Genomic DNA, 22,892 nt, shown 5'->3' with positions numbered 1-22,892 from the left:
AAACTTACATATGTAGTCGCTGATACTACCTGGACAATCAGAAAATACTACTTCATTGTTGTTGTGGTCTTCAGTCCTGAGACAGGTTTGATGCAGCTCTCCATGCTACCCTATCCTGTGCAAGTTTCTTTATCTCCCAGTATCTACTGCAACCTACATCCTTCTGAATCTGCTTAGTGTATTCATCTCTTGGTCTCCCTCTACGATTTTTACCCTCCACGCTGCCCTCCAATGCTAAATTTGTGATCCCTTGATGCCTCAGAACATGTCCTACCAACCGTTCCCTTCTTCTCGTCCAGTTGTGCCACAAACTCCTCTTCTCCCCAATTCTATTCAATACCTCCTCATTAGTTATGTGATCTACCCATCTAATCTTCAGCATTCTTCTGTACTTCATATTCCATTAGAATTTTATATAAATCTTGTTTTTGTTCACTGGTTAATAGTATAGACTCGTTTACCTTGTCTGTAAGTCAGCTTGACGTGATACATGACCTACACTATTAATCTCTGATGACAATTGTGCGATAGCTGTTAATCGCAGACACTGACATTCAGTCGTTTGTTTACCAATGTTGCTGTCTGTCACAAATGGTATCCAGTATCTATTGACCCCTTTTCTGAAACATAGACGTTTTTCCTCAAAGTTTAAGATGACTTTAAATTCTAATAACCAATGTAAACCAAATAAAACATCTCTATTTATAATCTCTATGATTAACAGTGTTTGACGAAATAAAATATTTCCAACGCTACAGTTAACTTGAGTTTCATGTTTCACAATTTTACTTTTTGTTCCTGTTATACCAACTATGTAAACTCCAGTTACTGGTAACAGCGGTAAGTGTTTTTTAGTCTGTAGTAACTTAAAGAAATGCGCTAGATATGAGTGACATTTCACTCCCTGCGTCTATAAATTGTTAACTTCAGAAGTCTCCACGGTCCCTGCTATTATAGGTTGTGGATTGTTGATAACTAGGCTTTGGTCTTCCAGCAGTAACCATTCTTTAGTAGGTATTCTGTGTGTGAAATTAACATACTTATTATGAACTAGGCCTCCTAGTGTATCTCTACGACCTGGGCCCCGGCCCTGGATGCAGATCACATCACGTTTTCCTCATTATCAGTAATCACAGGTTGGTTACCGAATTGAGATACCATGTTACCATTTTGTGTTCTACTATTACTCGGTACAAATTCCTGCGAAGTTACTGGACCTAAATTCGAAGGTGGATGTTTCTTTTGACAATTGTCATCACCATTTTTTCTATTGCACTGTTGTACTGTAGCTAGGTTGAATTTATGCTTTTTGAAATTATTACCACTATTCCTTTTGTAGTTCAGATTTTCCCTTTGATGTAGAGTTTCATTATGGTCTTGATTTAGATTTATTGCATCTAGAGCGTCAACGAAAGATAACAATTCTTCAACCGTTTTCCAGCCCCTACACAAGATGTCTTTCCTTTCATAGATGGGTAAATGTGTAATTAAAATTCTAACCAATCCCTCTTCCTCCATCAATTTATTTAAATACTTCGCCCTTGTTAAATGCCAGTCGAAATATTTTCTCATAGAACCCCACGTATTGTTGTAATATTTTGGGTCCCACAAATCTGATATTAACTTTTCTTGTGCACTAGCCAACCAATATTTTTCTTTAAATTTCTTCTGGAAGTTTTCCCAAGAAGAAAAGTTCTCAATATTTACAGTACCCCATTCTGAGGCTTCCCCCAAAAGGTACCCCACAGCAAATTCAATTTTCTTAGAATCTTCCTAATTCTTTGGCAAAGCTTGATTGAATCTTTTCAAAAAATGAGTTGGATGTACATCCCTGTCGAGCTTAAGCTTAGGGAATTGTCTCGATAATCCCAAATTCGCTCCCCAATGCAAATCGGTAACTACATCACTAGTTAACACAACATTCAGTGAAGTTGTCCGTTTTTCCACAAGTCATCTATAACCTTTCAGGTATCTCAAAGTTTGGAAGAAATAGTAGATGATACATTTCGAGAGGTTACTCTTGCGGCAACTTTTCGATCTATCATTTCCTCCGCTTGTTCCTGCAAATTACTTACATTTATAATGTCTGAGTTCGTTAGTTTACCTTTGAAGTTTCTTTCTACATTATCTACTCATGTTATTTGCGATTGGATTAGTGTCATTAACTTATCTTGCTTATCGACGCACTCTTTTAAAGTATGCAACCCCTGTTTTACAGCATCAAACTTAACATTGCATACATTTTCAAATGATCCAATTTTTCATTAATTTCAGATTTGATCACATTACCTTTTTCCTCAATATCAAATTCTAATTTCTTTGTCAACCCCTGGATTTGATCATTCTGTTTCTGACTAAAGTCAGTGAAAAGTTGATTTACATGGAGGTTTAAAGAGTTAGTTACTTCATTCTTTAATTATAATTTCATATCCTCTACCTTATTGTTTAAATCGTCAAATTCAGTCTTTAAAGCCCCCATGCTTTCGCATAAACTACCAAATTCTTTGCTTTGCGATTCTACTTTGGCATTTAGCAAATTTAATTGAGAATTTACTGAGCCAAGTTCTTTCCTTAAAGTTTCGTTCTGAGCATTAGAAGCTTCATTTACTTCCTTTCTTAAAGCAGCTGAATCTTCACTCTAGGCTGTAATTAAATTTACTAATTCAGACCAATCTGGCATCTCTTTACTAACTTTGACAACCATAGCTGGTTCTTGAGTTTTTTCCATTTGTCCTAAGTTATCCATATTCATATCAGCTTTAGACCTAGTAATCATTTTAAAACAATTCAACTCTGAGTATAATACCAGGGTAATCCCAAAAGTAATATCTCTTTTTTTTTTATAAGTACATAGACCTGTTTATTTCCACAGTGGTGTGCATTAGTTTACAGCTTGAACATTTAGTTATTTTTCGACATAATCACCATTTCTGTCGATACATTTTTGTAGACACTGTGGCAGTTTTTGTGTGCCTACGTCATACCAGCTCGCCGTCGTGCTGTTTAGAAAGTTATGTGTAATAACACTGTTCACGTTTACGTCACACTTCACTTGGCGTACACCGGGACTGTGCCCTAGGCATGCTCGATGTTAACTCACTGGGCATGGCCCGTGCTGCCTGAGTTGTTGTTGTTGTTGTTGTTACGCCGGCAGGGGTCGCGTCCGAATTCTCGCGTGCCCTCTGGTGGACGGGACTCTACTTGCGGCAACTACCGTCCGTGACGCGCCTTGCTGATGTGCGCCTCCCGCGATCTTTCTGGTGGCTACTGCATTATGAACCTCTCATTTCACCTCGTTGTTGAAGCTGAATTGCTGGGACCACAATTAACGCTGACAGGTACTGTGAGACTCTGAAAAAACTCAAATGGGCAATTCAGAACCGGAGAAGAGGAATGTTGAGCAACTAGAGCGTACACATTCTCCATGACAACGCTCACCCACACATCACTCGTCAAACCGTTGCTCTCCTGCAACAGTTTCAGTGGAACATAATCACCCAGCCACCCTATAGTCCTGACTTGGTGCGCAATGACTATCACCTGTTCCCTAAGATAAAAGAACATTTGGCTGGAAAGCGATTCAGTTCCGACGACGAGGTGAGAGAAGAGGCTCATAACTTTCTGAACAGCATGCCAGCGAACTGGTGTGACATGGGCATACAAAAACTGCCACAGTGTCTACAAAAATGCATCGACAGAAATGGTGATATTGTCAAAAAATAGCTAAATGTTCAAGCTGTAAACTGATGTAAACCATTGTACAAATAAACAGGTCTATGTACTTATAAATAAATAGGAAACCTTACTTTTGGGATTACTCTCGTAACTACAGTAGTATTGTTCACTTAACAGTTCTTGTAGAAATAAACAGGTCTATGTACTTATAAATAAATAGGAAACCTTACTTTTGGGATTACTCTCGTAACTACAGTAGTATTGTTCACTTAACAGTTCTTACTAAAACAATAAAGTTCTGTTTTACGCTCACCCGACATAGAGTTTAGGCTGCATCGGCGAGCGGATGTGTAACCAGCACTGGTGAACAGTAACTGATGCTGGTGGCGTCGGTTGTTGTTTTCTACGTAGGCACTGGTGAGTGGATGTGGAAGCATGTCAGCACCGGCGGCATCGGATGCTGGTTTCTGTGTCTGCTTACCCACCATGTGTGAGAGCTGTTATACTCTCTACACCAGATCTCCTCAGTCGAATTGTTCTCAGTGCATCTCTTGTTAGTCTAATACATCGAGATCTTCTCTCTGTTCCTTTAACGTTGTAATAACAACATTGTAATATAACAGTAATATAAAATAATGTATAATATATGATAATAACATTGTAATAATTACTAATTTTCAGCATATGGATTTTTAGCCAGAATCCAATTCCGTGAAGAACTGGTTGTTTTGTCTTGTTATGCTCAGTTGCTATGGCAACACCTAATATCATCTTCTCTCGTATTCGTCTCAAAATTCCTGTTTTCATGTCGTTTCAAACAGGTTGCCACGTTCTAACGCTTTGGACGATTTAAAGTGGCGAAGTATGTGTGCAAAATCCCACTTCTTTAACGATAGACTTACTTGAGATGGTCAGCCGACTTTCCTTGCTGCTTACCTTCCTGCTGCAACCTCCTTTCCTCTTCTTCTCCGAAGTATATCTGCTAGGAACAGGAATTTCTCAAGACTCTTTTTACTTATAAGAATAAGCAGACATGCACAGTTTCTTTTGCTTAACTTCACGACGTATATTTGAACATCCGACTTTTACAAAACTCATTTTCCATATAAACAAACACTATCAAGTAAGTCTCTTTGCTTGTCCAAAGGTTAAAAACAGAGTTCTAAGAAAAGGTTGGCTTAGAACCCAAGTCCATTCTTATTCTGAATCTAAACATCTGTCTTATCCTCTCCATGTCCAAAATGAACAATAATTAACAATATTTCAATTGTTCTTTTTTTTCCACTACAATAGTCAAAGTTATACAACAGCACAGAATACATAAACACTCCTTGTTCTTTCACTACGGCTTCCACGGTGCGACCGGCATACACTTGTCAGTGCCGTTCGACCTCCATGTCTACAGTCTTCTTACTATGCACTTCGAACCTGCACACACAGACATGCAACTCACAGTAGATAGACTCTCTCACACTTACTTTTAAAATATCATGTGTTCAAGGCGGTAGAAGCCCGAGTGATTCGAGAATTTCCACTTAAATTCTCGAAGCACTACAGTGTATGACATTTTTATTACGGTATAGACAGGACACAGCATTCCGATTAGCATCCTGAAGGCATGCGACATGTGACACGGCCGCCTCGCAAAATGCCCCTCACGTTATGTCACTTTGTGGTGAGACACTCTTAATGACTTGTCAACACAGCATCACAGACGGCCAGAGAAACAAGTCACTGAGGCGTTATTAATAGTTATTGATCAGACCACCGATCACGTTCGAGCCAGCTATGCTGCCAGTCCCCCCTACCCAGCACCCCGGCTGTCATTATCCTCTGCCCATAACTCATACGCTGAGGTCCAGAGTCTGGAGCACTGTGTCGCCCCGCCTGCACACTGCTGCCGAACACTACGAATCGATCTGACCTGCCAGCACCAGCGAGCCATGGCAACGTCAACTGCCAGCTGTCATCTTGGCACCACCCAACCGCCCTGTTGCAGTGCAGCGTCGCTTCACTTGAGCCGGGGTCTTACGCGTCACCGTGCTCACAGGATGCGGACACCGAGAACTGACATTGGGCTGTGTCACCAGGTCTGCTCCAGCTCTTGGAACAGTAGAGAGTTTCCCCGAGTACAGTCTTATATTGTGGCAGCTCCCTTCACTTCTGGCAGATCCCGTATTCACCGCCAACTAGTCTGATCCGTGACAACCAAGTGGGACAGTTTTGTCGTCCTGACAGGCCCAAAGGACAGCTTGTCTGCCACCCGTCATAGGCTTGTCAGCTGCAGGCCATTACATTTATAATGCACAAGTAACTGTTCCATTAAAATGGTTTAAAGTAGAAGAAGAAAAGAAAAAAAGGTAAATTCAAAAGAGGGCACTAGACGTGTTTCGACATTAACCTTTTGTGATCAGTTTGTCTTATTTTCATTAACATGTAATATTTGCAATGATTTGTCGTATATGTAATATTCGGAGAAGACAGTAATTGTTGGCATATTTTATATCTCTCTCTGTTATGAAGGTGTGCAAATGAATAAAAGTACAGTGTGTGGAATCTGCTATCAGTCTCAAAATATTACTTTTGTAATCCAATCATTTTCTTTGTTGTAGGTACCTGGCTGTGGATAGCAGTGGAGATCAAAGTACAAAAGAGAAGGAGAATTTACAGAAGCTACTTCAAAAAATTGAAGAGAGGCGGAAACATAAAAAAACTACACTCAGTACATTGCAAAATGAAACTGGGTATATCACTGAGAGTTCTACAGTGCCACAAGGAGGAAATGAAAGCGAAAGTGTCAGCAAGAAAAAGAAAAAGAAGCGGAAGATGTCAGATGCAAATGAAGCAGATAGCGAGGATGTTAAAAACATGAGAATTACAGAGACTGGAGATTTCATCTCTAATGATGCACAGACTGATGTTATAAAGTTTGATGAGTCATATCAGTCTGAAAATGAAATAAAAGATTCAAATGAAGTGGTTAATGATGAGAATTTACCTGAAAGTGAATTCACTGTTCTTGGATCTGATAGCTTTGCAAAGAAACAAAAGGTAATTTTGGAAAGTAAAGCCACATGTCTGATAAGAGTTACTAGCTTGCCCGAATTCATGTTACTCGATATATGCATTTACATAGTTTCAGTGGTGCATTACTTCTAACTTGTAGAACAAGACTTACTAAATTTCTTTTTGTTTCCATGGCAGTGAGTAATGCATTGGTTTGGAAATTATGCCAGGTATTTCACCTTGTCAGTAATGTCATAAGTGGAATAATCACAGCTGCCGACTATTGTTTTGCTCTAACAAGAAGCTGTTACATGTGCTTGTATTTATTAGATGTAGTGGACAACACAGTTTAGATGTTATTAAAGTCCTGAGAAGTGTGGTACATAGGTAAAATACTGGATTCTGTTCATAAGGAATGGGACTCAAATCCCATATCCAACCATCCAGATATAGTATTGTTACAGTTTCCGTAAATCAATATAAGTAACTTATGCGTTGGTTTATTCAAAAGTGCCACATCATATCTCCTTCTCCATCCTGAAATCTGAACATGTGGTCCACCTCCAGTAACATCAGTGTTAACAGGGCGGTAAAAGCTGTTCCTCCTGTATCCTTACTACTAAGCCACTGTTGAGTGCAGCCAAACATAAAATTGTAAGGTAAAGTGAAAGTTTCCCATTCCAAGATTACAAAATTGCTTGGGGACAGCCAGTTGTAATGCCTTCAGTGAACATACACTCACAGATCTGTAGTTGCTCCAATTTAAGAAGTTAGTGAGTTAGACACATTCAGCAGTACATCGTAACTTAATGTTGAACAGATATTTGCAATAAGCAGTTAATTTTGTCATAACGTAACATGTGTTGCAACATACTTGCAGAAACTCACTCTCGGCTCAGACATGATGTGATTTTGAAGTCATCCAGTTTTTTGGTACACAAGGGGCTATGTATAGGGGTGAAATGGAAATGGGGTCAAACTGAGATTTTTCCAGTCTCTGTGATTGGAAACAGTACATAATGAGTCAGGTGTTAAGCTAAGGAAGCTGTGGAAGCACAAGTTGTTGCACTCTTGGTTCAAAAGTGACTGCGTAAATGACGACAGGCAAAAGTTAATAGAAATTAATTCATCTGTAAAAAGATTGATGCGCAAACCAAGCAACTACTACCATTGTCATACCTTAATAATAAATCTAGTGAGAAACCAAGGAAATTCTGGTACTATGTAAAATCGCTGAGTGGGTCTAAGGCTTCTATCCAGTCACTCGTTGATCAGTCTGGTGTGGCAGAAGAAGATATTAAAAGTGAAGGCAATGTTTTAAATTTCCTTTTTAAGAGCTTGTTCATACAGGAGAATTTTACAAATGCTCTGTCATTTGACCATCGCACAGACTCCCCATGTGGAGGGCATGGTAATTAGCATCCCTGCTGTAGGGAAACAGCTGAAAGCAAATTAAGTTGCTAGGTCATGATGGACAACGTGGAAGTATTACAGAGATGATTTGGGAACTGACTGAAGGTAAGGCGACATTCTTTTCGAGAAGTATTCTTGAGAAAATTTGGAGAACCAGCTTTTGAGGCAGACTGCAGAACAGTTGTACTTATGCCAGTGTACATTTTGCGTAAGGACCACAAACATAAGATTAGAGAGATTAGATTTTGTATGGAAGCATATAGACAGCTGTTTTTCCCTTGCTCCATTTACAAGTGGAACAGGAAAGGAAATTACAAATAATGGTACAGGATACCTTCAGACACGCACTGTATGGTGGCTTGCGGAATACATACGTAGGTGTACATAGATGAGTCTTACTAGATTCTTAAGTCAGTTAGCAGAAGAAATGGCCGCCCCAGCCTATAACTTTATTAAGATTTGTGTGCACACAGTAAAGTATCTACTGTGTCAAGAATAAATACCATTTATGGAACATAGCACTTTATAGAGCAACATGTAAGATACAATAAACTACAGGTTGTGCCAAGCACTGAACACATTGACTGGACAGCTAACAAAATAGACCAAGCATGTGTTTGCGATCACTTAAATAATACTGTTTCTTTGGCAGCTCACTGGAGCGTTCCAGGTGGCCTCTATAACTGAGCCTCTGAACTGTATGGATGCACAATCTCTGGAATTGCGCATGTCATGAGTGAAGGTACATCAGTGTGGTATGACAGATCACAAACCATGATGATGCCAATTCTACTGTTTTGTTTGAACCTTTAGATTCAAATGCTCATCACAGTGTAAGTGACATACAGGTATAGGTACATGTAGACAATGTATGATGGAAATCCCTCTCTATATGGGATTGAGGCTGTTTGCTTATGCATGATATATGACTGTGTCGCTTTTTTACCTCCAATTCGCAATTGGTGAGCATGAAATCAGTGGTTTCTCAATGTGTGTGACATGACTTGCACTGTGTGCCTCTATCAAAGTTACAAAGCTTACAGCTAATATTCATACTTGGATTATTATCATTATTATTATTATTATAATTATCATTATTATAATTATCATTATTATCATCATCATCCCCTCAACCTTTCATGATTCAGTCATTAAAATGTGCTGTCCTGTTGTAAGAAATTATTAATTCTTTGTTTTTATATTTGGTCTTTTTCTTCTTGTAGTACTTCACTCTGTTTTCACAATCATTCAGTTAATCTTAAATGCAACATAAACTTGCAATATTATTAAGGATGGTAGTAGTTGTAGCTTCAGACCAGTTCTCTATTCCACTACTCCATTCCAACCGCCACCCTTCCCTGCCCTCATAAAAATTCGTTAAATAACGAATGAGAGATCACCAGATACCAATCTGACCTCATTGTTGCTCCATTTGTGATGACTTCATTGTCAGTTGGCTATCCTTATTCATTGTAGCAGTAATGGCTAAAATTTCATTATTATTTTGAGGGGCAGTTGATGGAAAGCTGTGTAATGTGCTTGCATGGAAGTGAAAACTATGACCGTCCCCTCGCCCCCCCCCCCCCCTTTTCTTCTCTATTCCCTTATCTCTCCAACCTTCTGTAAATTTGGAAGTAGAATAATCATGGCATTGAGAACAGCACAGGAACCCTTATTTTTATAATGATGTCAGTTATATACTTCCATCACTTGTTAGATAGTGTGAAAAAAAGTGAAGTCTAGGACTTTTTCTTTTATTTATGCCCTACAGAGTTGTGTATTGTGTGGTGTTTGTACTAGAATTTCCTAACATCTATATAACACGTCAATTTTATATATTTTCATTAATCCATCCTGAATTTTCTGTTGTAAATTGTCATGTTGTTATGAAAAGAATACTTATTATGCCCTGTATGTCAACACAAAGTGTGCACAATTTGAATCTTTTGAGACAAACTACATGAAATTGTTCACAAGCCCGTAGATATAAGGGGCAATCAAAAAGTATCTGAGGACATTGCTGCAGCATATATGCAATGTAGTAGACTCTGATGTAGGATATGAGCATCGACATATAGGCAAGCATGCGAGCAGGAAATGCAAAAACGTGAACTATCAGGTGTCTTTACCAAATGCGTCAAAACTCGTCCAACCTGTTGTTATTCTTTTCTCAGCTGTTGAAGGACAATCAAAGGTAGGCATCTGTCGGAGGATGAAGAAAGTGTATGGGGCAGCAGTCACCATTGTGGACTGTTGTGCCAAGTTCCATGCTGCTCACAATTTGATACAAGACACCGGTCGATTGGAGAGGCTAACACCAACTGTGGTACACTTGTGCACCCACCCTATAGTCCCAATCTCCGCCCATGTGAGTATCACACCTTCGGTCCCTTAAAAAAGGCCTCAAAGGGTCAACAGTTCCTGTTGGCCAAGAATGTACACTACACAGTTACAGACTTCTTCCTGCAGATACCTTCAACACTGTGGGTTGGTGGAATGATTACCTCAGTGCTCACAGTGGTTTTTTGCAAGTGGCATACCGATTGTGGACTGTACAGCCTTTGAATGGAAGTTATTGAGTGCCCCATATATGTTCTCCTATTCTCCCTCCAGTGCAAATCAGGAATGTCCAAAGTTTCAGAGACACTGGCGTTCTCTGCACAACACACCTGTTGACCAAAGAGACACATTCACTTTGAAACTCAGATCGAGGAAATATACAGATAACTCTGTTTATTCCTATTCCACTACTACACTGCTGTTAACCTTTCCACCAAAACCCTCAGCACCACAGAAGTTTCATTTCTATCCAAAGGCCTCACTTTTAGCCCTACACCCAAATTTAACCATGCTGAACTTGTCAAAAACCTATTCTCCTTCTCCCAATCCCTACTATGGAAGCACTTTTTTGCTGTCAGTCCCTCCAACCAAAACCGCTCTAATGCCAAAATTGAATCCTGCCTTTTCCAGTTCTCACCACCATCCAACTGTGATCCCCCCCCCCCCCTCTCCCTGCTGCTGGTCACCTTCCAGGAATTCCTTACCTCCAACTTAGCCTTAACCATCCATCCCCAGGTCCCTCTCCCACTACACCAACCTTTCAGTAGAAGAAAGAACAGCCATACACAATTTCAAAACAAATCCTCACCTATTGATACTACTTACAGGCAAAGGTTCCACCACTGTTGTTATGAATCGCAGTGACTACCTGGCAGAAGACCTCCGTCACTTGTCTGACTCCTCCACCTATAAACTTTGCCAGAGTTATCCCATCCCGGAAGTCCAACACAAACTCCAGCCCCTGCTTTAAAGCCTTAGGCTGTTCCCAGCACGTCTCCCCTGAATCCATTCCAATCCTCACCCCTATGACACCCCGCATTCCCACCTTCTACGTGCTCTCCAAAATCCACAAACCCAACAATCCTGGATCCCCCTTTGTGGCTGGTTATTGTGCCTCCACTGCAAGAATTTCGGCACTCATTGATGAACACCTCCAACCATTTGCCCATAATCTAGCCTCGCACCTCAAAGACACCTTCACGGACTCTCCACATTGTCCACCCTTTTACCCCCTGGTTCCCTATTCGTGACTGTTAACACCACCTCTCTATACACCAACATCCCTCATTCTATTGAGAACTACCCCTCCCAATGTCCTTCAGATTCGAAATCCACTACCTCATTCGTCTTACACCTTACTAACTTGATTGTAACCCACAACTACTATTTGAAGGGAAAGTGTGTAAACAAATCCACGGCACAGCCATGGGCACCCACATGGCACCCTCGTATGCCAACCTTTTTATGGCCTATCTAGAGGAGACCTTCTAGCCTCACAAAACACCAAACCCCTAGTCTAGTTCAACTTCATTGATGATATCTTCATGATCTCAACCCATTCCTTCACAACCTCAACATCTTATCTTCCATCTGCTCCACATGGTCCTCCTCAACCCAGCATGCCACCTAGATGTTGACCTCCACCTCTCTGATGGCTCCAGCCACACCTCTGTCCACATTCAACCCACCAATTATTTACAGTTAATGCCCAAATTTTAGTTTTTGGAGTTTCTCCCCATTGAGTCTGTATTAAGCTGAACTTGCTTCCTTGTTGTAGAGATCTGCACACTCCATGTTAGGGGCTTCTTCTTCTGACGCCGCAAAACTTATTCTTCTTGACTGTGTAGGTAATGTAAATTTCATTTATTGGACTACTTCTATACATGGTGGTCCTTTGATAGTGACCGGGCTAAATATCTCACGAAATAAGCATCAAACAAAAAAACTACAAAGAACGAAACTCATCTAGCTTGAAGGAGGAAACCAGATGGCGTTATGGTTGGCCCGCTAGATGGCACTGCTTTAGGTCAAACGGATATCAACTGTGGTTTTTTTTTTTTTAATAGGAACCCCGATTTTTTATTGCATATTTGTGTAGTACGTAAATAAATATGAATGTTTTAGTTGGACCACTTTTTTCACTTTGTGATAGATGGCACTTTAATAGTCACAAACATATAAGTTCGTGGTATCACGTAACATTCCGCCAGTGCAGACGGTATTTGCTTCGTGATACATTACCCGTGTTAAAATGGACCATTTACCAACTGCAGAAAAGGTCGATATTGTGTTGATGTATGGCTATTGTGATCAAAATACCCAACGGGCATGTGCTATGTATGCTGCTCAGTATCCTGGATGACATGATCCAAGTGTCCGGACCGTTTGCCGGATAGTTATGTTATTTAAGGAAAGAGGAAGTGTTCAGCCACATGTGAAACGTCAACCACGACCTGCAACAAATGATGATGCCCAAGTAGGTGTTTTAGCTGCTGTCACGGCTAATCCGCACATTGGTAGCAGACAAATTGCGCGAGAATTGGGAAACTGAAAGACGTCGGTGTTGAGAATGCTACATCAACATCAGTTGCACCCATACCATATTTCTATGCACCAGGAATTGTGTTGCGACGACTTTGAACGTCGTGTACAGTTCTGCCACTGGGTACAAGAGAAATTACGGATTTTTTTGCACATGTTCTATTTAGCGACGAAGCGATAACGTAAACCGGCTTAATATGCACTATTGGGCAACGAAAACTCCACGATGGCTGTGACAAGTGGAGCATCAGTGACCTTGGTGGGTTAATGTATGGTGTGGCATTATGGGAGGAAGGAGAATTGGCCGCCATTTTATCGATGGCAATCTAAATGGTTCAATGTATGCTGATTTCTTACGTAATGTTCTACCGATGTTACTACAAGATGTTTCACTGCATGACAGAATGGCGATGTACTTCCAACATGATGGATGTCCGGCACATAGCTCGTGTGCAGTTGAAGCTGTATTGAATAGCATATTTCATGACAGGTGGATTGGTCGTCGAAGCACCATACAATGGCCCGCGCGTTCACCGGATCTGACGTCCCAGGATTTCTTTCTGTGGGGAAAGTTGAAGGATGTTTGCTATCGTGATCCACCGACAACACCTGACAACATGTGTCAGCGCATTGTCAGTGGCATGTGCGAACATTACGGAAGGCGAACTACTCGCTTTTTAGAGGAATGTCGCTACACGTATTGCCAAATGCATTGAGGTTGACAGACAACATTTTGAGCATTTGTTGCATTAATGTGGTATTTACTGGTAATCACGCTTTAATAGCATGCATTCTCAGAAATGATAAGTTCACAAAGGTACATGTATCACATTGGAACAACTGAAATAAAATGTTCAAACGTACCTACGTTCTGTATTTTAATTTAAAAAACCTACCTATTACCAACTGTTCGTCAAAAATTGTGAGCCATATGTTTGTGACTATTACAGTGCCATCTATCACAAAGCGAAAAAAGTGGTCCAACTGAAACATTCATATTTCTTTACGTACTACACGAATATGTAATAAAAAATGGGGGTTCCTATTTAAAAAACACAGTTGATATCCGTTTGACCTATGGCAACGCCATCCAGTGGGCCAGCCATAGCGCCATCTGGTTTCTCTGTTCAAGCTAGACAAGTTTTGTTCTTTGTAGTTTTTTCGTTTGGCGCTTATTTCGTGAGATATTTGGCCCGGTCACGAGCAATGGACCACCCTGTATATATATGCAGGTGCACATGTGACATGGCATTTACGTATTGCACGGAAGATAACTGAATAACTTCTTGGTTTTGTTCCAATAATAATTATTATTCAGGCAACACAAATTGCTACCACACACATCTTACAAAAATACATCCTCTCTACTCGAGAACTAAAGAGAGAGTCTCTCTATTAACAAAAAAAATTTAATAGAATTTTTTATCATTTGTTATCTGCCTACCGGCGTAGCAAAATATATCTTTTTCGGCGCTTACAGCGGCCACACTAATAATTATTGTCATTGGTTTTAAATTTTTGTCATAGCTTGTTGGGACTTTTCCTTATGTACCTATACACTTCCCATCCCCTATGCCCTTCACCATTTCTGTCTCCTCCATATTGCTGCTTGCTTCCCACATGACGTTGCATTCCGGCCCAAGATGCTGCAATTGGCAGTCCTGTGTGTGTGTGTGTGTGTGTGTGTGTGTGTGTGTGTGTGTGTGTGTCCTCGTTACTGATGAAGGCTGTAGCTGAGTGCTATAAGTGAGTGTCCTTTAATCATGCCTGTCTGCAACTTGATGTGTCTTCTTTATGGTAAATAGCAATCTATCTTTTCTTACATTGATTGCTAATATTTATACCTGTCAGCACATGCTTTCCTTGGAACTGAAATTATTACATTCTTTTGTAAATCTTAGGGGTATTCTATCTGTCTTATATCTTGCACAATATGTAGAGTACTTTTTTCATGACTGGCTGTCCCAAGGCTATCTGTATTTCTGATTAAATCTCGTCTGCTCTCCGGTCCTTGTTTTTACTCGGGTCTTTCAATGCTGTGTCAAGTTCTTCTTGCTCAATCATATTTCCCATCTCATCTGGCATTGGGCAGATCTTGCAGCTGGATTTCAGCAGGAATATAATCCCTGTGGTAAATGACTGGGTTTGGGAGGTGCATTGGAATGGTCTAGGATGTTGTGTAGGTTGTGTGGGTGACGGAACACCATTTTAGGAGAGGTAGGAAGGATCTTGCATAGGAGGCCCCCCTTCTAAGGCCCCATCGTAGATAATCAAAGCCCTGAAGAGGGATGTGGCTGTTATTCCATTCGAGTATGGCATCGGATAACAAAGGGGCACTCCTCTGTAGCTGGTTCATGGAGGGAAAGAAGGGGGGGGGGGGGGGATATGATGGCATGAGAAATCTGTTTGCACGCTATATCAGGGGGTAGTGCCTGTCTGTGAATGTCTTTGCAAGACTCTCAGCATACTGGGCAAGTGAGCTCTTGTCACCGCAGATATGTCATTCCTGTTGTACAGTGAGGATTTTTTTGTGAGGAAGGGATGGAAACTGTCAAAATATAGACACTGTTGGTGGTCAGTGTGTTCAATGTGGACAGAGGTGTGGATGGAGTCATCCGAAAGAAGATGGTCAACATGCAGCTGGGTTGAGGAGGACCATGCAAAGTGGATGGGAGAGGATAGAAGGTGTTGAGGTTGTGAAGTAGCAACAAAACCATGGGCACGAGGGATTGTCGACTGGCATATTTTTCCTTCATCATTTAGTGCCCAGTTGACCAGACTAGCAAATAAACTGAGAATATTGACTGGCATATTTTGCCTGCCCACAGACTGGCAAAAATTAGCAAGCACTTTCGTTCAACTTCTTAAGTAGATGCATATTTGGCCATGTGTTAAATACTTAGCACTAGTTTTATTACTGCTGAAGAGTTACATAAAATGAAGTTCGCCATACACAGAACTTGATAGCTAATGAAGTTGCACTTTGAAGTGGTTTTCCTCCTAATGAAATACAGCCATTTCTGAGTTGGCAATTCAGCATTTCATTTTGAAAAACCAAGCACATCATCTTAAAACTTTGAAAGAAAATTAAAATTTTGCAGAAAGCTACTCAGTTGTTGCTCATGTTTCTGTGTGATGTTTTCATAGGGTAAGCAGTCAAGCTACTGTACACCTCATTGTAATTTATGTGTCCGAAAATGCTCAAATGCTGTAAATAACAATAATAAAACATTTTGTGTATTGTGGGTACAGCATAACAGCTGTTCAATATTTTTGTGACAGTTTGGAGAACTTCTCGAAACTGAAGGTGATCTAATTCCAGAAAATTTTGTACTGTAGTGATGAATCTGCTGCCCTGTACAAACAGTTTAAAAGTCATATATACACCCCTGGAAATTGAAATAAGAACACCGTGAATTCATTGTCCCAGGAAGGGGAAACTTTATTGACACATTCCTGGGGTCAGATACATCACATGATCACACTGACAGAACCACAGGCACATAGACACAGGCAACAGAGCATGCACAATGTCGGCACTAGTACAGTGTATATCCACCTTTCGCAGCAATGCAGGCTGCTATTCTCCCATGGAGACGATCGTAGAGATGCTGGATGTAGTCCTGTGGAACGGCTTGCCATGCCATTTCCACCTGGCGCCTCAGTTGGACCAGCGTTCGTGCTGGACGTGCAGACCGCGTGAGACGACGCTTCATCCAGTCCCAAACATGCTCAATGGGGGACAGATCCGGAGATCTTGCTGGCCAGGGTAGTTGACTTACACCTTCTAGAGCACGTTGGGTGGCACGGGATACATGCGGACGTGCATTGTCCTGTTGGAACAGCAAGTTCCCTTGCCGGTCTAGGAATGGTAGAACGATGGGTTCGATGACGGTTTGGATGTACCGTGCACTATTCAGTGTCCCCTCGACGATCACCAGTGGTGTACGGCCAGTGTAGGAGATCGCTCCCCACACCATGATGCCGGGTGTTGGCCCTGTGTGCCTCGGTCGTATGCAGTCCTGATTGTGGCGCTCACCTGCACGGCGCCAAACACGCATACGACCATCATTGGCACCAAGGCAGAAGCGACTCTCATCGCTGAATACGACACGTCTCCATTCGTCCCTCCATTCACGCCTGTCGCGACACCACTGGAGGCGGGCTGCACGATGTTGGGGCGTGAGCGGAAGACGGCCTAACGGTGTGCGGGACCGTAGCCCAGCTTCATGGAGATGGTTGCGAATGGTCCTCGCCGATACCCCAGGAGCAACAGTGTCCCTAATTTGCTGGGAAGTGGCGGTGCGGTCCCCTATGGCACTGCGTAGGATCCTACGGTCTTGGCGTGCATCCGTGCGTCGCTGCGGTCCGGTCCCAGGTCGACGGGCACGTGCACCTTCCGCCGACCACTGGCGACAACATCGATGTACTGTGGAGACCTCACGCCCCACGTGTTGAGCAATTCGGCGGTACGTCCACCCGGCCTCCCGCATGCCCACTATACGCCCTCGCTCAAAGTCCGTCAACTGCACATACGGTTCACGTCCACGCTGTCACGGCATGCTACCAGTGTTAAAGACTGCGATGGAGCTCCGTATGCCACGGCAAACTGGCTGACACTGACGGCGGCGGTGCACAAATGCTGCGCAGCTAGCGCCATTCGACGGCCAACACCGCGGTTCCTGGTGTGTCCGCTGTGCCGTGCGTGTGATCATTGCTTGTACAGCCCTCTCGCAGTGTCCGGAGCAAGTATGGTGGGTCTGACACACCGGTGTCAATGTGTTCTTTTTTCCATTTCCAGGAGTGTATTTGTGTTATAACACCATGATCTTGATACAAAGACTGAATTGAATTTCTTTACAGCCAGCCATGGTAAGTCTGTATGTGACAGGTTTTGAGCAACTGTCAAATGATAGGCTGTGAAAGCTAGCTTGCAGCACTTTAAAGAAACCAAAATTTTAATACAGTGTAATTCACTCACATTTTTCCACCAAAACTCTACAACAAACAAATTCACATTTGTTGAAAATACTCTGATAGAATCAGCTAAAATGGGGAAAGCAGAAAAGTTTTCTTCCGTATCTAGCAGTTACTAGAACAAGAGAAAATTACGAGTGCATTCCAATTGATTTACAAAGGATTCCAGAAAAACAACATCTGGAGACTTAATGTCATTTCTTGCCACAGCGTTGAATTAAGTGGAAAATACCTAAATTGGAAGATTCAGCTTTCTAGTTTGGCCTGTACGTTCTCTACATTTACAGCTGGTGGCTAGATTGGTAACGTTTGGGAAATTTCATTCAAAGAACATTATATTCTGCTTAATTTTGTGGCTCTTTGTGACCCTTCATGTATGTGTTACTCTCCTCTCAGGGGGGCTACTTGTTGGCTCTCAAAGAAAAGCAGCTAGTTCCTGAATCATCCCCTCTGAGGTACCATTACACTTTCCAAGGTGTTTCATTCAAACGATTGATGCAAAATTTCTACTGTTGTGACATTGATAAGTGGTAACTTCGTAGACTAAATTCCAGACTGATGCTCATTAGGCAGTCCACCTGAGGTGTGGTAATGTTGGCTAAGCAGGCCACTGTGAAACCTTGGAATCTCTTCTAGGAAATTGCAGTAAGCCAAGGAACCTCGAGAAAGTGCCCCACATGTGGCTGATGTCGCCCTTTGGTGATGGGGATATCATTTCCTTTAAAGTGATAGGCATAAAAGCCATGATGGACCAACACTATTTAAACCATTAGCTTCCAGTTTAGTTTTTATTAACATATGTTCATAATTTTTGGAAAACTGTATCCTGGAAATGCAATTTATGGAAATATGAGGAAATTTTGTTCACTTAGGGCCTAAATGTGAAATTTTGGGCCGTCTTCATTTGAGAACACTTGTTTTATCCTTACACTGCCTATTGGAAAAATGACAAAGGATAAGGAAATAATAAACTTATAACATCTCGAATTATTATTTATTTTACAATAACTCGAATTCACAGAAGCTTTAACCCAAAAACTTTCCGGAACCAAAATTTAGTGAACACCTAATATGATATTTGGGAAAGCACTCCATACAGAGTGTAACATTACACTTCCCACAATGTGTTCTAGGCTTTCCTTTACAGTTCTCAAATTGGTATCTTCTGTGCTTTTCGCACTTCTGGATGACACACAGTTCCTACTCATATTGTATGTCTGGTAAACTAGTCCTGAGAGATGAGATGAGTTTTGTTGGTCTTCCCTTAGTTGACCTCATTTCAAGACCTTTCTTCAGGTATATTCTGGCAGCCTGTTTTCTGATCTACAATCCTTGTAAAAAGGCACCAGTACCACTTTTTACCATTCACTGCAATTGTATGTTTATCTATTAGCCAATCATGAAGATTGATGCCTCCAATGAAATTCTTGTATGTGTTCAGTGCACATGGTTGTGAAACACTAAGCTTTTCTTTCGTGGTGAATTCCAAGGTTGGACTTCGACAGTAGGGTGCAGGGGGTCAAATTTAGTTGCTAGTGAAACACACATGTTAGCATTCAATTTTGTGATCAAAATTTCCTTCCCGCTATCAAATCTGATCTCAGAATATCACAACCCTTGTTTTTCCATTACTTTGTCTACTGATAGGGGCACTTCCTTGTTCTCTTTTCTCATATGGTTCCACATGCACGGAATCCTAGCTCCTTTAGTTGGAAGAGCAGATTGCGATTAGTAAAGTAATTGCAAAATATACTTTGTGGCTGTTCGGTTCGTCAATAGTGGACAACATTTTCAAAAAAACTTTGGAATCCAGTTGCAATCCTCATTGTCATCCATCTGATCATTCCCACAGTATAATAAGAAGTTGTTACAGTAACCATCTGTACCACAAAAGGCCCATAGTTTGTATCCAAAGTGCATGGGCTTAAGGCTGATAAACTGCTATATAAAGTGATGTCCATATTATCTCACAATCATCTCATCAGTTGCTACATTTTCCTGAAAGACTCTCCATCTTTGATAGCTCTGAACGAGAGCCTCTCTCTGCTAATGGTTTCATTTTGAAAGATTTTGTTTTTGTTGGCCTTTTCATTATTGTTGAAACATAATACAGATTTCAGTTAAGATACCTTTTACAACTCATTGCATCTGTCACTATTTGAACACCAAGATGATCATCCTCAGACCAATTATCTCTTTTCACTGGATAATTTGTGGTAGCCAGTGAAGATCAGGAACCCAACGAATACACAGATTTCATCAGGTACAACAGAAAAATATATTTCATTTTTACATTCCGTAGTGTGCCTGTACAATCATGCTTACAACTTCTTCTGAAACGAGTTCTTCAATAGCTTGTACGAGACTGAGGCCATGCAACTTTTCTTTCAATTCATCCAACAGACAATAAACTTTCTTTCCCAAGTCAGGAAATCAAAATTTTGTAACCTGATCATACCATTTAACTTTGTCTTTACGTGCTTTTTGTTGTCTCTTTCATGTAAAATTTCTGTAGTATCTACAATACCATTTACATAGGTATTTCCTAATGTGTCACCTTCAATATTTTGTTATCAATCTGCTCATCTACTTATGGAGGTAGAGTTTCCATATCTGCTGCTTCTATTGCTTCAGAAGATAGGTATTCTGTTACCTCTTCAACAGTTTTAAAATTTTTGCGAGCCATGATAAATAAATCTGAAAAGTTTGGAAATTGTAACATTTACCACGGAAGTGCAAGAGTGCAGCATGTTTTCACACACTTGAACGCAAAATGCAGTAAAGTGTTTTGGCCTTCACTAGTACCAAACACTATTACAGTATTACGTTATGCAGCAGCCAGAAAATGACAATCGCTTTACCTTAGTCGCAGCCACACCAATAAAAATAGAAATAACCAGCACGCTCTGCAAAAACACCCAACTCTTCTTAACAGTCTTGAACTGAATAAATGTAACATAGAAATAACAACAGTGACCATTGTTGGTTTGAAGTAGCACACATTGTCATAGTAATGGAAAAACTGACTCCCCAGCAAAAGACAACGTGCAGTAATGGGTTAATGATTGAAGAGAGCTTTAGGATCAGCACCTAATCCATGCTTATAAAGGACTTGGAGACCAACTTATCAAATATTTGTGTATAAAAGTGTACTTTTCCATGTTGCTTAAAAATTTCAGTCTTTGTTCAGCAAGGAACAAGAGGATTTCTCTTGCCATCAAAGTGTATTTTACAGTTATGAAACAGCAGTATGCCAAATAAGTAACAGTCACATTTCTTCAGCTATGAAATTTTGCATGAAAATACATATTAATTTGGGCACATTAAAAAAATATATATATCTAGAGTAAAACTTGTTCTTTGTAATTAATGCTGAACAAACTTCATGGAAGTGAGCTTTCTAAAAAAGTGAGTTCAAAGTTATGACCACTGAATAAATTTTCAACTGCCAGGATCGCTAAACTCAGTGTTCTGCAGACAAAAACCCTTTCCCTATTTCTGAAAAGTTACATTGTGTTCCTAGCTGTACTATGAGTGCTGAATTCAAACTTGTTTGTTTGTTTTTTTTTCCCTGTCAGGGATAGTTATGGGGAAATCTCAATTTTATTTTTTTCTTTGTGTTTTTGATGTAGTGCAGTTCACATTAGCTGAAACTCGACAGACAAATCAGCTTTTTTATGATATTATTAAGTTCATCTCTTTAAGGGAGGTTGGCATCTAACATATAACATAGCACTCTTAGTATATTCGCTTTGTACCATTTATTTCACATGAGCAGTTACAGAAAAGAGAGAAATAATAAGTCACCATATAGTAATGCACATCAGTTTTTTCTGTTCTGTTAATAATTGTTCTTCTCTTGAATGATATTCCAGCAGTAATCTACTAACAAAAAAGATGCCCACTTCCCTTCATAATGCCGGTCTATAGTAGAAATGACTTTATGGAACCTTTCTCCATGTTCATATGACATGTCACTACAACTCTCTGTGAAGTAGTCCAGATGGGAGTCCATCCATCACGTACCTTCAGATACATATTGCACCAAAAAAGATCTTGATGTGCCTTGATCATGTCATTCACCATTGCTGTGTTGTTAGTAGCTTATCTTCTTCCAAGGAAGTTTTCTAGTACCATCTTGAAAGTTCCCCCCCCCTCCCCCCGCCCAAGTGAACATGCTTCAAAATTTGCATATTTCTGCAGCTCCTTGATTTGTGGGCCCACAAATACAGCTTCCTTTATTCTTGCAGCTGAAAGAGGGGCGAATTTGTAAGCTAGATATGCAAATCCACTGCCTGTTGGATCCATGGTCCTTACGGATCGTTTCATTAGACCAAATGTGATGTGATGCGAAGTGAAGTGATGAAAGTAGTATATCTTCAGGATCTACCATACTTTCACATTGCACATTCTTTTCGCCCACTTACAACTTCCGCTTAGGGCATTTCCTTTTCACATAGTGAGAACGTGTGTCATGACTATTTATAATTCTCTTTAGTCAAGGAGGTTGTAAGAAATTGGAACAGAGGGCATTTTATTTCTATTGTGGAGCAAAACACCCATTAGACCAGTTTTCGATACATCTCTGAAATGTCTCCACACCTGTGAACTAGTAGGTGAAGTTCAGCACCTTCATTATGCCAGCAACGTCATTGCAAAGCATCAGTGCTTTTTCAGCTACGAAACAAGAAATAAAGCACGTTTTCTGTGTCTAATCTCACTGATTTTAGTACTTTGCTAGAGTAGATTATACACATGTACTCTCAAACCAAGCAGGTGCACCTTTTGTGTGCTTAGTTGTAGATCACACACTAAATCATTTAAATCTGCTTGTGTTAGTAAATGTGGCAATGTCTCACTTTTGCAGTGATATAGAGGATATCTGTTGCAGTACACACAATTTCTTCAGCAGCACTTACGTTGCTGCGACTCTGAATTTG

General features: G+C 40.7%; 1 protein-coding gene across 2 annotated transcripts in view; it reads left to right on the top strand.

The window, feature by feature from the left end:
- LOC126259891 (probable ATP-dependent RNA helicase Dbp73D) overlaps positions 1 to 22,892 on the top strand; it is a 164,980-nt gene that overhangs the window by 26,581 nt on the left and 115,507 nt on the right. For both annotated transcript variants that reach the window (XM_049956968.1, XM_049956967.1), the window contains exon 2: positions 6,288 to 6,726. In XM_049956968.1, the coding sequence (XP_049812925.1) occupies positions 6,288 to 6,726 (439 nt within the window). The remainder of the gene's footprint in view (positions 1 to 6,287; positions 6,727 to 22,892) is intronic.

Source organism: Schistocerca nitens, chromosome 5 (genome assembly GCF_023898315.1).
Source record: "Schistocerca nitens isolate TAMUIC-IGC-003100 chromosome 5, iqSchNite1.1, whole genome shotgun sequence".
In the NCBI taxonomy this organism is placed as follows: domain Eukaryota; kingdom Metazoa; phylum Arthropoda; class Insecta; order Orthoptera; family Acrididae; genus Schistocerca; species Schistocerca nitens.
Note: the sequence above shows the minus strand (reverse complement) of the source record. Positions and strands in the feature narration are given on the sequence as shown.